Below are 17,901 nucleotides of genomic sequence, written 5' to 3'. Positions count from 1 at the left end.
AAGCAGCGGGGATGCTGCTCACGTACCACGAGCTTTAGCTAAATCCTTTTGCTGTAAGGAAAACAGTTGTTTCACTCCCAGTGAGGGGATAGTGAGATAGGTTTTGAAATGCAGACAAAGGAGAAATTGTTTATCCAAATTTTCCATCCTGTTGGAGTGGGAGGGTCATGTGAATGCAGAATTGTTCTGTTGCAGTTGCTGACTGTGTTACTATTATTTATATAACTGGAGCTAATCTCCACCATTTGTATTTAAAAAAAAAAAAAAAAGAAAGAAAGAAAAAAGAAAAAACAACTTCAAAACCACGGTGTTTACTCTCAGCACAAGTCAGTCGAGGACTCCACTCAGGAAGGCTTGGGCTGAGGAGAGGTTCTTGCGCTGTGAAGACCAACAGCAGAGACTGTGTGGAGATGCTGTTGCTCCCAGAACACGATGCCACTGAAATTGGCCACCTCTGAGCATGGGTTATATTATCTGCTGAAGTGAATATACCTGCGTCTTGAGTGCTGTTCTGCACTGTAAAATGCATTACAAATTTGAAAGAACTTTAGATCAGTGCACCGTTTTTTGTAGCTGTAACTTAGTGTTAAGAACTACTTTCCAAAGCCTCCAGTTGCTCTTTGTGTTAGTGGCCATGGAGGAGCATGGAAAAGAGGATTGCTATTATGAACATGGGCAACAAAAAACAGAGGTTAAAATACATGACTTCCTCAGCTGGGTAGGATCTGGGCTTCCTATCTTTTTGAAAAATTCCCCTGAAGTAGTTTTTTGTGTTTTCTGTGGGAACTCTTGTAACTGAAGACCTGAATCTAAATCATAGCATCTGGTTTTTCCTGAAGTGGGAAAATGAACGTCTCTTCTGTCCTGCTGTTTCCAGCCTAACACTGGAAGCAAGCAAACCAACTCCAGCCTTTGCCTGAGTAGGTAGTGTTGCCAGCAGATGGCTGTCCACAGCACCAGAGGTCTGTTCCCTCTGGTCAGTAGGAAGAAGAGAACAGCCCCATAAGCTGTGTTTGTTGTGGGCTGATGGCAAATTGCAGCCACTAGCCTGAGTGCTTCAGCCAACCCTGGCTGTGCTCTTGGTTTGTGGCATACAGTGTCTTTACACTGCTTAAAAAAGGAAGTGCGAGGAGGCTTGTTTCAACTGTACCACAGAGCTGCTCTCATTGCTATGGCCACTAAAGCCCTTCCAAATGTTTGCTTTGGGCCAGACTCCTCTATGCCACTGGATGTCGAGGCACCAAGATGACCCTTGCCTCTGATATTCAGCAATACCAAAGCTCTGTTAGTATCACAGTGACTGGGACAGAGCAACTGCTGGGGAGCATCTCCTGCAGCCAATTTGGACAACAGCAAAGTGAGGAGATTGGCAGCAACTCAAGGAATGAATGGAAAGCTTAAATTCTCTCAATCCTATCAGACCTTCAGGCAGCAAGTTATCACTGTGTGAATTCCTCGAACAGCCCAAGCACCTAGCCATGCTGGCTGCAGAGCACCCACGCCGCTTGCTGAGCAGAGCTGGGAGCACTGCCCTGCTTGCACCCTAACCTGCACTCCACAGAATCATGCCAAAGAACATGGGAGAGTCTGGAAATTAACACGTTAGCTCCTTAGCTTGCTTGTACTGAATAGTTTAGCAAATCTGACTGCCTGTAATTCTCTAACTTGTGCCAGTAGGACAGTCCCACTATTAACTGGGCAGCAGCGCAGTAAGCAGTGTTTGCAGTGTGTCTTGTCTGTCCCTTGCAGCCTCAAGCATGTGACACGTTTGATTTGTTGTCTACTGCCACAAGATTAACGCCTTCCACATGCATGGCTTGTACATAATCCCCACCCCGGGTAAATGATTTAAACGTTTTGGCAAAGGATTAGTAAGGGCTTCAGCCTGAAGTATGACTGCAGGGAACGCATGCTCACTGCTGGAGAGCTTTAGCATGATGAAACATAAGACAGTAGGAGGGATGGTAGGAAATCTTCATTAAGTGTGATGGCAGTGAAGTAACATTTGATGTGAATGCTATTTTGAGTCTATTTCATGACGACTTGTCTCTCTTTGGATAATATGTGGAGTTGCCCATGGGTGTCAGTGGCACAGCACTAGTTTACATTGGCAGGAAAGCAGAGACTGTGTGCCTCTGTGTGCTTTTCCATTGAGACTGGACACCCGTTTTGCTTTGCGTTGTGTATGTTTGTCTTGTAAGATCCATTTCCTCTGACTGTCAGTCTCTTAGTGACCCTGCCAGTGGAAAATCTCTTGTCCTGGGGAGGAAACATGACTCTAGTGGGAGCTACAGGCCCTACAGGCCGCGGGGTCCTGCTGGCTGCCCCAGGCATGGGGCTTAGTGCACCTGTGTGCCACTTCGCATCTGAGAACAGCAGTAAGGCCAGTTTTCCTCTCTTCTATTGAAGAAGTGGGATAGCGTGGCATATACAGCCATGCATGGACTTCTGAGAGGACCTAAGCACTAGAAAACTTAGATACCCGGGGCCTTTATGTTGGTGTTGCCACCTTGAACTTAGGAGCTAAATGTCCACCTCAATTCTTCTGCAAAAGTTTGGGTTTTCCCAGAGCAGAAGGGGTGCCAAGAAGTGCCCAACAACTCAAGGCTCCCACAGGGCTCTTTCTGCACCTCCATGAGGGCTGGTCTGTCAGCCTGTGGGGTACATGTCCTGAGCTGATGGCAGTAGTGACTGGAAATGCCCTGACTCTCAGTGATGGCAGCCAGGGCACTGAAGCTCAGAGCCTGCTCACAGTCGGGCTTCCAAAAAGTTGTGTACTCCTGTGCAGCATTACTATGGCTGCCACTGTCACAGCACGGCCCAGGGTGCAGTTAGTGCACAGTGAGCTGCAAGGCACTTTAAGAAAAGCACTTTAAAGAAAACTCAGCTGTATTGTTAAATTTCTCATTTGTCTCAGATCATTTTTATCTTCTCTGTGGCGCTCTTTTAAAACTAACGGCAACAAAGGCCAATGGCAGTTTCCCTGCAGATGGCCTGTTTGATTTGTTTGCATTGCTGTGGTAGTGCAGGTAATAATTAACAGGTGGGTTCAGGTCTGTGCGGTGTCCAGGCTTTTGTTTGAGTTGGCCACTGCTCTCTCTGAGTGGTGTTTACACAAACCCACCAGTGGCTTGTTGCTCTGCTCTGTTTCCCTTTGTTCTCCAGGACTGAAGCCTACCCTGTGCAAGAGCTCAAAGTGCTCCATTGGGCTGCGTTTCATCACTGCAGGGCTTGAGGCCTGCTACCAGTGCTGCCTTTTAGGATAGGCTGGTAATACTGAGTGGCATCATCAAAGCCTACAAAATCCTTGACTCCTGGCATCTTGGGCACCTCTGTCTTTAGTACAAGCTGGTTACCTAGGAGGTGGTCCTGCTCTGCAGAACAGCATCTCTTTAAATGTCTGTGGAGTTGGTAACCCAGCATTGGGGTTAATACAAATGTCTGCCATGTGCAGAAGCATGGAGGTAGCTCAGCTTCTTTCCACTTTTGTGGAATTGAGTGCAATGTATTTTATTCAGCTTTATATGTCACAGTGCAAATATTGGCTAAGTAAATCAGTAAGGAGTGGTTTTGCTTCTTAAGGCAGAATGCTGAACTTAGTTCAGCATTAGTTAGTTGGCTGTGATTAATTCAACTATGAATGCTAGTTGATCTCTTTCAGATCTGCTTATCTAGCAGATTCCTGAGAAAGTTGGCTTCTACTGCACAATTCAAAAAGAAGAGTACCACAAATACCTTAAGGAGCAGCAGAGAAATGCAGCTCCCTAAGTGGATGTGGCTGCAGCTGAAACACAGCATGGCCTCGGTGATAGGCTGAGGTCTTCCACTAGCTCTGTCATCATTTATGACATAAAATCTGGAGGAGCTGTGGGCTATTACAGATGGACTGGTTAACCTAAAGTGTTCATATTCAGGAGTCACAGTGGGGGTGATGTAGGACGTGCATCTGCAGCACGAGCTGGGGAGAGCCACATGATGACAGATGGGAAGTGCCACTCCAAGCTGCCTGTGGGGCTACAGTGCAGGTCATCTCCCAGGGCATCTGCTGTGAGAGCTTGCTCATGGCATGCTTTTCCTGGCTTGTTTGCTGTGCAAGTACTGCATATTTGAGTCAAAAGCCCTTGCAAGGTGGAGGACTAGGCTGAGTGAGATCCTGTAGTGTATGAAGGAGCTGCAAGTTAAAGAGAAGTTTTATAGGTGTTTACTGCAAACTTTTCTTTCATAGATGAGAGGACAAACCACACCCCAGATGTGTTTTGGTTTGGTTTTTGTTTTGCCTCCATTTATGCAGATGTAAGTTAGAAATTAATGTTAAATTAATTGTGGCAAAAGCATCACGCATGCAAGATGAAGGAGCAAAACCACCCTCCTTGAGAATGTCATTTGTGCCTCCTGGGCCACAGGGAAATTTGCTGGGCTGGTATGTTTGTATTTGCTGTGCAGGAGGCTGTGGATGGGTGAGGTTGCTCAGAAATGAAGGTTTTCATAGGGAAAGATCACTCCCTGCCTTTGGCTCCATCGGCTTTACCGGGGATAAGCTAAGGAAACTTGTCTTTGTTTTTTGTTCCTTCTGCCTGAGCACAAAGTTCAGGGGTCATGCTGCTTAACTGCTGCCACATTTTGTCTTTTACCAAATCAGTGCTTAATTTTTCTGCATGCACTCAAAAAACAACTTTCTGAAGAGCCTTACACACACCAGTGGTCTGAAAAAAGACTGCATGCTCCTGCTCATGCAGATGGTATGTATCTTTGGTACTGCTACCCAGGCATCCAGCCTGATGGCAGCGCCACCAAATGGAGCTAAGAGCCTGCAGCTGCAAAAGCTAAGGCTGCCCTGCAGGTTCCATCTCTTTGTGTACTAACTGGAGAACCCTGTCAGGAATAGCACACAGCCTGGCAGACTGGTCTCAGTGCACAGGGCTTCCAGCACTCCCAGCAACCACTGCCAGTGTCCAAAGGCTACCCAAAGCAGAGCTTGAGGTCCCTGATTCCAGCTGAGTCCTAACACCCTGCTGTTACCTTTTTGGCTCTTCTAGGCTTCTGCCAGCCCACGGCCGATGAGCCTACCTCCCCAAAGAAGGCAAAGAGCGTCCTGGAGCACCTCAATGTGGAAAGCTGGTTCTCATCCACTGACCCTGAGTGGGCCACTGTAAGGGTCATCCCTGAGGAGGAAATGACGGAGCACAACCTCCTTGCTGTTCGAGTCATGGTCACCAGTGATGCAAGCAGGTACTTGAAAACATAAGTAGACCTGAAAAAAAATAGTAATAATTAAAAAAAAAGACTGGTTTTCTCTGGAAAGATATAGCTAAACATGGTACCAAATGCACATACAGTGTATCTTAAAAAAAAAAAAAAAAAAAAAAAAAGCAGCAAGGAGAGGAAAAAAAGAGAAAACAGAAAAACTTCTCAGAAAAACAATTGTTCTTTACCACAGCCATAAATCCCACCAGACATATGACTCACTTTGCAGGAAATATTCAAACATTTGCATCCCACACAAGGGCCTGAGTCAGAGAGAAAAACATTACCCCAATCATCTCGGGTTCAGCTATTTTTTTTTCCAAAATCTTCAGAGATCAGGATGTGCTGTGGCAAAGGTATATCCTGCAAACACAGTCTCCTGCTACCTCTGTACCACAAGGCTGCAGCCTCAGTACCTCTCTGGGTATTTGTTGGCCTGCCCACCCCTAAGACATCTGAAATCCGACGGCTCTCCAAGTGCTGTCAAAGGAAGTCTGATTTCTATTTAAGAACAGAAATACACTGGCATTCTGGACAAGATTCTGTGGGAGTTCACTTTGTTATAGTAAAGGTTAGATTGGTATCTTCCAAGTAAAGTAGTTTTCCTTACTGACAATTAAAGAAAAAAACAGCAAAGCAAACCCAACACTATTTGAGTTGCAAACAGAGCCATTACTCTGTGAGGAAGATGGCTCCAAATCTTGAAAACCTTTAAACACTCACTCATGGTGGTGTGTATAGGTTGTTGAGGACAACTTCTTTAAAAAGGAAGCTTTCTTCTGTTCTATGTGGGAGTTTGAAATGATATTTGTGCTTTGCTGCACATCAGGTTGTTCTTCAGGGACAGGATTAATCTCTGCTGGTGTCTCCCCACAGGGAAATGAGAGCTCAGGGTAGAGTTTTCTGCCTATTGGACAGATCTTGCTGCAGCATGTCTGTTCGTGTCCACGTTAATACCCTGAGGCGGTTTGTGTCTCACACATGAGCAGCACGCAGAGAGGGGAGCCAGCTAATCTCCCTGATCGGAGGGATCAGCTCCTTTTCCTCCAGCTGTGACAGTCCTGTGTTTGCAGAGAGGCCCCTGGTTCCTGTCCAGGGTGACACTGCTCTTGTCACTGGAACGGTGTGTGTCAGAACCCCTGAGATCAGCCTCCTGCACTGCCTTCAGTGACCATGTGCTCTTACTGCTCCAGCCAGCGAGCCATTGCCTAAAAAGGCCGGGCGAATGAAATAGCAAGTGACAAATGGCATTGCAAGGTCTGACAGAGCATGTAGCCAGAAAAATGACCTGCTTGGTCAAATAGCTTTCAGTTCAAGCTTTAGTGTTTGTGGATAATGACTGCCTGTCAAGCAGAGCTCAAAGGACAAGCCTCATTCTACTGCACTTATGACATTGCCAGCCAAGGGAAATAGATGTTTTGCACTTTAAAATAGAAATGTACCTATCAGCATTCATTGTATGTCTTTTTCTTTTGTGTGGTGCTCTGCCCAATCTCAGTGTAGTATCTTGCAATCTCAACTATCAAAGACTTACATATATGGAGAAGTGTGTGCATATATATAAATATAGGTATATAATATGTATTTAAGTGTATATAGTATAACCATCACAGGGAACTTGCTAACCCTTCAGCTCTCGCTGTGCCAGTTGGATCTGGGTGAAGCAGGTGTACGGGGCTGGCTGCTATGTATACCATGTATACGTCAGCTTCAGACTGTCTGCAGCCAATATCTGAACTGGTCATGAGTGACACAGTCTCAAGTTATCAGAAATTGCTGCCCAGCCTGAGCCAACCACAGAGGTTTTGTTCCATCCACAGCCCCTCCTTTAGCACGTCTTCCTTTGTTGTGTGGGCTCTGTCCTGGGGCTGTTGTAATTAATCTTTGCTTTCTACAAGGCAGTGAATGCTACATAAATATGAAACAGCTTTCTCCCATCATGCTAACATAAGAGGGCATGAGCTCTTCTTTTTCAAGTGGAACTACTAGTCATCACAATAAATCTAAGAATTAACTTAGCAGCATTGTTTTCATTAAAAATAGGCTGAATTGCATGGTGGCACACTTATTTATGGTGGTGGGATTGTGGCAACATCAGAAGGCCTGAAAGTGCACACTCCCTACAATTTGGCTTTGAGAGATTAAAGAAATTCTCTAATTACTGGGGAAAAAAAAAAAAAAAAAAAAAAAGACTAATAATTGACTGCAAAGGTCATTCTCCCGCGCAGAGGCAAGGTCACAATGTGTGTGTCACTCTGGGTGTTTGTGTGGCATACTTTTAATTATGTTCACCTCTGGCCACTCCTTGCACTTGCTGCGCTGTCCCACGGCTAACTGATGTACTGAAGCCAAGGCTGTCTGCAGCAGGTGAATTCCAGGTTCTTTGCTGAACGCAGCAATCCTGGGTCTGAATCTGGATAGCAGAGATATTGCAGGAGCGTAGATTTGTCAGCTGTGTTGCATCTACAGTAAACTACAGGGCTGCAGTAAAAACAACAAAAAATGCAAAATTAAGATGCCAGCTCTGACTGCAAAACCTCTATTTCTCTATAGGCCACACAGTTGTCAGTGCTGATGCTGGTGCATGTTGCACAGAAGGGGAAATGAACACCTGCATTCAGTGTGTCTTCTGAACTGCCCCTCTCTCTTTCTTTCTCTCCTCTTCTCCCTAGCTCTGAGGGGGAATCTGATTTTAATGGCAACTCCCCCAGCTCTGAGGAGAGTGAAGGACAGACCTCGTTGCTGGAGCCCCCCCCCTGCCCAAGCCCCCCGCGCCGCTGGACATTGCTTGCCAGGAGCCCCATGGCACCGGAGGAAAGCCACAGGGCATCCAAAGTCATTGATGGTAAGTGGCATCTCCCACACCTGGGGAGCTGAAATCAGGGTTGAAGGGAGAGATTGTGAAGGAGAAGCTGCTGCCAGTGATGTGGCCAGGTTGTATTCTTAAATGATGTCTTCACTTTGGAGGATTTAGGCCTTTTGGGTGCCCCGTTCTGCACATTCCTTTCTTTTTTACTCATTGGTTGAATCATAACATTTCTTTTGGTTGAGTTGCACCCAAACACATACAGTTTGCTGCAAGGCACTACCAAACACAGTGCTTCTGGGACACCTGAGGCAGTAGCACCTCACACCCAGCCTGTGGGGTGGTGAGCACTGTCCGTCTGCTAAGACCTTGGGGTGTTTTTAGCAGCCTACGCCATATCTGTGACATTAACTAAGCAAGGGCAATTTTTGGAAGCAGTGGAGAGCTCTGCTCTGTTTGGTTCATTTATATTTATATATAGCTGCTTGAACTATTTATGTCCACAGAAAGCACACTGAGGAAAGGACAGAACTGGTGGGGGGGCAGTTGAGAGTTTTAGGGGCAGTCTGCTTCCAGGGGAAAACTCCTTCCTGGAGCTGGAGTTCGGGCCTCCGTGGCAAGGCCTGCCATGTTTTAGGGCCTCGTGATGATGTGTCGGATCTGTGGAGAACCTGCTGCCTCAGAAAGTGTCTCCAGAGCTCTGCCAGGAGTGGCTGCGCACCCTCCTGAGTTGGCAGCAGCAGTCCATGGGCACAGGCCTGCCCTCGGGCTGTCCGGCACTTTGGGGCAAGGGCGGCTGTGCTGGTGCAGTGTGCGGGTGGAGCAGGGGAGCAGCTCTCCAGTCAGCATATACAGGTGTAGCCAGGGGAACTGGTTTGGTATGAACTTATGTCCATATTGTCAGCTCATCCCATGCACTGATAGCTCATGACTGGGACCCTGAGAAACTTGATGGGGCTTGGGGCTTGTTAATTGCATTTGTTGTTATTGCTCTTCTCCACGTGGAAAAGGCTATTTTGAAAACAACTTTTTATGTCAGATATTACATGTTCCTGAGCAGTGGTGATTCTGACTTCACTGTGTGTTTAAAATGAAAGAGTTACGTTAAACACCAGTGTTCTCAGCATCCCTGGTGGGTTTTTATACCAGAGGTACATGTGGTGCTCAAGCATCCAGGTCCTTGGACTTGTCCAGGGCTTTGGGCAGCCCTCAAAGGCTTCCTGCTTTGCGTGAGGAGCCTTCTGCTGCGATGGAAGAGCTGGAAAATGATTTTTACTGCAGTAAACAGCCATCAGCATTCATTCCTTCCCGCCCCCCACCACCCCCGTATGTGCATTTTTAAGTGAACCAAATAAGGGGATTTTGCATGGCATTTTAAATTGACTCCTGAATAAGGAGGCCTTGTTTCGAGGGCAGAGACCCCGTGGCCCCGCGCAGCGCGGCCCTTTCCAGCCCCGCAGTGCCCCCTCCCGGCCGACCCCGTGCTGGGGTGAGCTGATGTCTCTTTTCTGCTTCTGTTCAGTGCTACAGAGAGCCAACAGCTTCCACTCCACTGCCTTAAATAAGTATCAGAGTTGGAGGAGAAAAATCCAAACGAGTAAGTACAGCCTACGAAGCAATTGCTTCTTACTTGCACTGCATCCTGTATCCTTCCTCGTAAATGTCTGTTTCTTCATCTCCTTTCCTTTAGAAATTGTGAATTGGAGTTGCAAGGTGAGGAGGCTAGACTAAAACTCAGCAGATATTTTATTTCCACTTTCTTGTCCTGAAAAGATCAAATTCTCCTTTTGTTTGATTGCTTCTGTCTTTATGACTAATAAGGGAAGCCACACAGCATTTATTTCTCCATGTCTAATTCATATTACATCTCCTATTCATTTACCACTGTAGCACCCAGATAATTAAGAAACCAGCGTTACTGGTTCTCTTCTGACAGTTCTGTGTGATTTGGGCTGAACCTTCTCTGCCCATGGCACTCAAACAGGAACGTGCTGAGTTCAGTAGCAATCAGGTCTGTCTGCAGTTCACCTCTGAATCTCGGGGCGGTCATTCCTTGCATCCAGGGCTATGTCTAAGCAATCTTCCTTCTGAGCTGCCTAGCCCTCCCCAATCAAACCACTGCTGCTTGTAGCAGGGCCAGCCAGCCGCCTCAGTGCAGCTCTTCTCCCTGCAGGACTGCTGATACTGGCATGGGAGCTGGGTGCACTTACCAACATCTCCTAAAACAATTCTGTCTGTTAGACTGGAGCACTGACAACCTGAACTGTAAAACAGATAATTTGCAGGTATCCATCGTGGGAAGAACTTTATGCCTAAAAAAAAACAACCAACCAAACAAAAAAGATACATCTCTTGTGTCCTGGCACCAGCTTCATAATAATGTCTGTTATCTTCAGCTGCACATAAATGCTGCCACTACAGACCTCGTGGTCCTTTCTGGTGCCACATGTCTGGAATAACTCACTAAGTCTCAGCAGATGGCTCAGGGGACTGATCTGAAGGAGATACTCTCACCAAGCTCAACATCCCTCCAAACAGGCTGTCCTCAGAGAGGCAGCTGTGGCAAAAGGACAAACAGAAAAAACAGGATGGGCTGTGTTCCCTGGGATTAACTGCACCCTGAGGCACGGGGAAGGACTTGCTCTCTGAGAGCGATTCATTCATTAATTTTGATTCATTTTCAGCTTGTCAATAACTGTATTACTTTGGGTTGGGTTTTTTTGCCAATTTTTTTTTTCCCGTTGTCTTATTAAAACATCTTGTGCCTCCGAAGGGCTCTAGGGGGAGCCAGAAGTCTTTGAGAGGAAGGCTACAAACTGCATGAATTTGTCTGAACTTCCAGTATGCTTTTAAAATGAGGTGTAAAGTACATTCCGCATATACTGGAACAGAATAAAGGCAATTTTTACTCTCTGGGGGAACACTGTAAGTCATAGTTTCTATATTTAATCCACTTAATATTTAGTTACAACAATTCATATGATCATCAGTCACATTAAAGAGAAACCTGTTTCTTTTTCAGACTTACTTCCCAAAACACATATGTTTCATAAACAGCATGAGGTATGCTGCCAAGGAAAGGAAATTGGTGTCATTTCTATATTGGCCAAAGATTCAGGACAGGATATTACCTTTCAGAATCTGTAATCCCCGTCTTGCATCCATAGACAGTGCTGCACTCTCATTTGTTATCTTGGTCACAGTGAGGAGCCTCTGTGCCAAGCAGATTTTTGTAATGCCCTAGAGACTGATTTATTTTTTTAAAATCATGTTTTGAATGTTAAGCTGCAAATGTAGGTTCAGCATGTCACTGGGAATAACTCAATTATCTCTGCACAACGAGCTAGGATGTTGTGTGAAGTGATACTCTCACGTGTACAGGCCCTGTCATTCACCTCTGCAGGAGCTGCTATGGGAGATGCTGCTGTCCCACAGAGCCCTGGGGCTGCAGAAAGGAGAAAAGCTATTTCCTCTGTTATATGTGGTAATGGAAAAGCCATGCTGGAGTGCAGCTTCTTTCTCCAATCTCACAACCAAGTGCCTTGGGGAGACCAGGGGAGGACATCCTCTGGCTAGGGCAAACCTAGGAACTGCAGAAAGATCTCCATCAGCTGCAGAGCTGAATGGGACAGGAAGGTCACAGATCTGCAGATGTCCTGGGACATGTGGTGAAGGGAAAGGAAATCATGTTGTTAGTGGAAAGTAAGAACTGGGGCAGGATGAGATACTCTGTGAAAGTGAAAATGGAGGAGCCCAAGTTTTGTAGGTGTTTTTTTAGAACACTACTACTGGGCTCTGAATATCTGGAATTATTTGAAAGGTCTATTTCCCCTTTTTCTTTCCCCTTTTCCCCCTGTCTAGAAAACTCATTGCAAAAAGATATAGCAAGACTGGCTGCAGATCAGAGTTATGGTATCCTTTTTAATTGGGTGACAAAAGCTGGATTTGTCTCAGTTCAGCTCCTTGTTGCTGGTCCCTATGGGAGTGCTTTAATGAACTCCAGCTCACCATCTCTCTCACTTCTTGACTGAGCATTAACAACTTGCATCAAGATTGGGAACATACAGGTAAAACACCAAGAGGAAAGGAAATTTGGGCTCTTTCCTTGGCTTTCCTTTTCTGAAGTCCATATGCAGGAACAGTATTCTGTGTGTTGTTTTTGTCCTGTTGTTTTTGTCCTGTTGTAGCTTTTAATTTCTGTATAGAAGAACCAATGTTTGCACTGGGAGCCTTTGTTTCGGAACTAATAGCTGGGTTTTTGGAGTTAATAATTCAGCTATAAATATACCTGTCACATCAAAACTTGACATGGGATTATCTTGGCTCAGGCTTACTTTTCTGTCATCCCAAGGCTATTTATTATGTCCGTTTCTCACACACACAAATATTAGATCTGCTGACTCCAGATGCAAGTTACTTACCTGCCTCTTCTTCCAGTGACAGTTTAGGTTCCAGACCTTTGGCAGTTAATTATTCTGCCTCATCCTAGAAGAGCCGGCATGCTGCTCTTTGGCCTGACTTAAGAGACTGAAGAATTTTTTCTGCCCTTACTGCTTGTAGGTGATGGCCTTTCTTATGACTTTTGTGTTCAGGTGGCCATCCCTCTTAGAACTTACCTACTTTTCTTTGTTTCTCAGAACTAACCAAGGCTTCAGAAGTAGCTGTTATGTCTCTGTTTTGAATGTCTGAAAGCTCTTTTAAGAGGGCTGACTTTTATAAGAAAGTTCCCCATTACTGAAAAGCTGTTTCACTTCATTCAGAAAGAAAGTAGAAAAAATCAGGTTCGTTGCTGAAAATGTCAACATGTATTATGTATAGTGTGCACACATATGCAAGAGAGGCTATAAACTTGATTACTACAGGTCAGCTCTTCAGGGTAAAACTGTATCCAGATGACTCTAACTTTTTACTGTCATTCTTTAATTCTGAACTTTATTTAAGACAAAAATAATATGAATACAAAGGTAAAAATGTGTGTCTTTGGCAGATTTCCCTCTACTGTCTAACAAGAAACCTGGGCTACGCTGGAAGGACAGCTCAGCCGGCTGTCAAAGCAGTCTTGGAGAGGATCACCCCCAAGCACAGGTAAGAAGGAGAACTGAACAGAGCAGCACAAGCCTAACTACTCTTGGGACGTTTGCTCTCAGCAGGCTGAGTGTCCTCTGCGATTTCAGATAGTTTTGGTCCTCACAGTCAGCAATTAAAGTTGGAGTTATACTTTTGTTATACACAGGGAAAATATTTTGATGCTCTGATTGAGATAACCATTCCCAAATCATGTGGCAAAGTCACTTTTTCTTCCTGTGTGAGTAAGACTTTGGTTGTCCTGAGGTTTGGATACAAATGTGTTATGTCAGCCCACATGTAGGCATCTCCAACTTGCCCTTCTCTCACAGCACACGACTTAGTTGCCACTGAGATTTGTTTTGTGCCACAGTTTCATCCCAAAGAGCAAACCCCAAATCTCTGATCCTCAGTGCTCTGGAGCCGGCTGTTGGTCTGTGCACAATCTCCTAGGTCTGGACAGGAAGTGGGTCTTCATGTGATGCATATTGGCCAAAAACTGTATGTCAGCAGTGAGGGGGTAAGATGGTATCACTCCCAGGTCACTTAAATGTAACCTCCATTCCTTTGTCTCTCTGATGAGAGGCAGAGCAAATCTGAGAACCACGGTAAGACACCAAGTAAAGACTTACATAGTGCTGGCCAGGGGAGCCTAGCACTGGAAACTGGGGTATTTTAGTGTGGTATTTTAGCCCTTAGTGTGCCCATCTCTAATGTTTACTGCTTACATCCATTGGGCAGAAGATGCCTTTTCCTAATTTGCAGTAGGCACTTGACTCCATACCTCTCACAGCATCTTCATCTTACTTCAAGGCTTAGGGTACTCTTTGTATTTTCTGCTTTTGGCACTGCAGCAGCAGTAGTGCCCAACAGTCCTAAGCAGAGCACAGTCAGTCCCCCTTGCAACTCGGAGCCAGGCCATGTCCTCTATGTCCTAGCCTGATGTCCTTGCTCTTGGATCAGAAGTGATTGGAATTGCTTGACCTCAGGCTCTGCATTATATATTAAAAAAAAAATCAAGTCTTCCACATCCACGGTGCCAGCTGTATTCTGGTCTGGGACAATAGGGCCTGGAAGGAAATGTTCCACGAGAGCAGAGCAGCACAGTGCTGTCTGGTTGCTGTTCACAAGGAGGGGTGAGACCATGCTGCAGCTTCCACTCGTTGTGCAGTACTTGAAAGCCTTTGTCTTGCTCTTACAAGAGAATTTAAGAAGGCGTTTGTGTGTTTATTGTTGTTTATCACATTTTATCTGAGAGCCTGGCCAATGTTCATTTCAGTCATCAAACACAGCTGTGAAGTAGAGGGTAGTCACTATTACCTTCCTGTGCGTCTAGAAATTGAGAAGTCTGACTGGCTATACCCATATGAATTTGGGAGTCTGGCACAGGAGTGGAAACAGACATTAAATATTCTAGCCAATAGTAATCATACAGCATTGCAGATAAAATGGCCCACTTCTAAAAAGTTAAAAAAATCTCTAGAATTGGTCTTTTGGCTTAGTAAAGTAGACACTTATTCTTGTTACTATCAACAGCAGAAGATTTCAGTGCTTGGAATAATAAATTTAAGTCTTAACCAAAAGAAAAATCATCGTAAAAGAAAACTAATTGAATTGTTTAAACTACCATCTTACATTTTACAGTTATTTCTGGGTCGCTTCATTCATTCCAACCTGCATTATCTGAGTATGCAGTATTATAAAAGCAGTTGGAGAGAATGGATTATGGCCACATGTGCTTTCTGTAAATTCCAACATGATGCAACAGAAATGCACACAGGAGAATACAGCAGATTCACTTTTGGTTATTTTCTCATATTTAGGTCTCTTTCTTTCCAAGAAAAACATTACAGGCAATTCATAAAGAGATGGCAGGTTCTTAGTATGAATTACATTATTTGTAGGCTATTAAATCTTCCAGTAGAGCATCAGTTCTCCACTCTTAGAGCAATATTATTCCTTTATGGAAAAAAAACCTTTTAGTTTATTGTCAATTACATATGTTTGTGTGTGGATGTACACAGTAAACATGAAAATTAATTTCTAGTATTATGTTTAGATTGAAATTGATTAAAGTATTACATAAGAGATGCTCTAGGCTGTGTTTTTTCCACTGGCACAATTTTATTTGTTCACGCATTTGACAGTTGGCTTCTTACAAGAAACCACCAGAAGTTACGAGGGGACATGTCAAACCCTACAGCCCTGAATTTCAAAGAAAAGCCAGAGAGAGGCCTCAAGATGTCCATCCCCACGTGCCTCGTTGTCCATTTCAGAGCAAGGTCAAAGGTTCTCCACAGATCTCTCCTGGGAATGGGGCACGGGCTGCTGGTTTTTCTGAGTGTGAAGATACAGATGGTGACACTGGGACATATACAGGCCAGGGCTGGAATGAAGTAAAAAAGAGTTATACCTCTGAATCAGAAGATTTTAATGGGAATACGAAAGTGATGTCATCTCTGCATCTGAAAGAAAAAGATGAGAAAAATACAAGGCACCTAGAAGAAAAGCTTGAGCAAGAGCAAAAGGAAGCAGAAAAAAGGCTGGTTCTTTGCACGGAACAACAAGCTATGTATGATTCAAATAGGGTGTACTTAGGTGGAACCACACTGCAGTGTCAAAACAAAAAAATGTTGGGGATTTCAAAGGAGAAGAATACTGAATGGAGAAGAGGTGTTTTCAAGCCATCTGGTTGTCCTGCGCCTCTCTTATTTGTAGATGATGTGCCACCAGCTTTGCCAGTTGACATGAAAGATGCTCTGAGGAGTCCAGACAAAACTGCCAAGGAGCATTCAGCTGGCCAGCCAAAATCACCACTGAGGCTCATTGCCAATGCAATCAGGAGGTCTATTTTGGAACCTCTAACTTCATCTCCAGAAGGACTAAAGCAGGATTCGGACAGCAAAACCAAAGCCTCTTCAGAACAAGCTTCTTTCAGCTTCCCTAGTATTCTTGGCCATAAGAACACTAACAACAACAGAGCAAGTAACAGTCAGCTACAGGAGCTTCAAGTAAGGAAGCAGGCAGGAGAACATTTAGGATGTGGGAGCCTTCTGTCAAGTGCTTCTAAGTTTTCTGCCAGCTCTGAAGAGAGATCTCCAAGTGACACGAAGGATGTGTCCTTCCCAGTCTACAGTCCTCACAGCAGGCCTTCCAAGACCCCTAATATACCTCAGAAACCAACTTGCACTAGGATGGAGGATGTCCCAGGACTCCTAGAAAAGTTTACCTTTAATGAAACTCCTTCAGTGGCTCCCAAGGATGATGTGTTAATCTGTAATGAAAAGTACCCTCTTGCTTCATCTCAGGAACCCTGGAACACCCCTAAGGACAGCCTGCATGACTCTGCACGGAAGGGTAGTCTTTCACTCTTTGAGAGACTAAGAAGTAAGATTTGTGAAAGAGAAGGGAATTTCTCCATGTCATCTCTGCCTTTCATGAACGACCATTCTGCAGAAGACAGGCTACATTATCCTTCCACAGGTGAGAAACTGAGTGGGATTATTTATTCCTAGCACTTAACATTTATAAGGTTGATCTGCTGTCATGTTTTATGTTTCTTTTATAGTTACTATCTACGTAAGAAGGCTTAATAAATTTTCCTTAAGGTTTTGGAGTTGCTTCTGGCTTAAAGCTGTTGCCAGAAGTAAGGTGAATATGCAAGCAGTGCACAGCATGCTGGACCCATGTTTGCTTACTTCAGATGTATTTGAAACAGGAAAACATGCTAGAGTAGGAGCAGTAGAGCAGAATGGGATAGTGTGCAGAGAAGTTGCTGTCATGACACTGAGTGCAGTGTGGAGTATGTTTGATACCTTCTGCATGAGAAGCTCAGGCACTGAAACAATTGGGCTGCAGTAAGAAGCTTTGCTGCAGATGTCCCTTTAATCTTGCTTACTGTCACAGTGACCAATCTGTAGGCATGCTTTTGGAGTGTTGTGATGTCATTAATGTCCCCCATTCCTTTTCTTGAGAGGAGATAGCACCTTACTGACCTGCTACGACCTATTTGCAAGTTATTAAAGCCATCTATTTTCAAGTTTGCTTGCAAGAGCACGCTTAATATTGAAACTGCAGATAAGGTTAAGAAATACTGATGTCAGACCAAGAACAACTGGTGTAATCTGAGTGTAGGCTGAGAAAGAATTAAGTGCAACACAATGTAAAATGTAAGAGGTAAGAGAGATGCACCTGCCTTTTTCCAAAATCCATCTTTCCAACAGCCCTCCACAGAAGGCTGCAGTTATCTAGCTCCATAACCTGTTGAATTTTATTGGCATTCTTACTTGTGCCTTATTTTATGAAATTGTAACCCACATTCAGCATGAAAATAACGATCTGTATGTAAAATACTTGTACAAGTAATGGAGCTTATGTGAAGTTGCTGAAATGTTCCCCTTGAGCTGCCAGACCCCTTTGTGATACTCACTGAAATTGACAGAATAACTTGGGCTCTCATCCCTGGACTTTTAGATCAGAGTCTTGAGCCTCCTTATCTTGCAACTTGCAAAACCACACTTTCCCATTAAGCCAGAGGATGCTAAGGGCTGCCCCGAGGCCACAAAGTTTTGGTACTATTCACACTTGTCACCCTATGGTCTTAAATGAAAAGCTTTTTCTGAATCTATACCAAGTCATCACCTGTAGTCTAAGCCAAGTTGACTTGTTCTTAACTAAATATATTACAGCAACTGATACATTCAATTCCTACAAGAATGGAAAAGATTCTTGTTAGGTTTGAACAATACTGTACTTTATTTGCATTTTAAAATTTTTGAAGACATGAT

The 17,901-nt window shown here is 44.5% G+C and overlaps 1 protein-coding gene across 1 annotated transcript in view; it reads left to right on the top strand.

Moving 5' to 3' along the window:
- MICAL2 (microtubule associated monooxygenase, calponin and LIM domain containing 2) overlaps positions 1-17,901 on the top strand; it is a gene marked incomplete at both ends in the record, with an annotated part of 95,550 nt that overhangs the window by 62,469 nt on the left and 15,180 nt on the right. Inside the window, 5 exons of the mRNA XM_079537885.1 lie at positions 5,037-5,229; positions 7,917-8,089; positions 9,573-9,647; positions 13,038-13,135; positions 15,262-16,597. Of these exons, the coding sequence (XP_079394011.1) occupies positions 5,037-5,229; positions 7,917-8,089; positions 9,573-9,647; positions 13,038-13,135; positions 15,262-16,597 (1,875 nt within the window). The remainder of the gene's footprint in view (positions 1-5,036; positions 5,230-7,916; positions 8,090-9,572; positions 9,648-13,037; positions 13,136-15,261; positions 16,598-17,901) is intronic.

The sequence above is a fragment of the Tetrao urogallus genome (genome assembly GCF_951394365.1).
Source record: "Tetrao urogallus genome assembly, chromosome: 6".
Taxonomy (NCBI): Eukaryota; Metazoa; Chordata; class Aves; order Galliformes; family Phasianidae; genus Tetrao; species Tetrao urogallus.
Note: the sequence above shows the minus strand (reverse complement) of the source record. Positions and strands in the feature narration are given on the sequence as shown.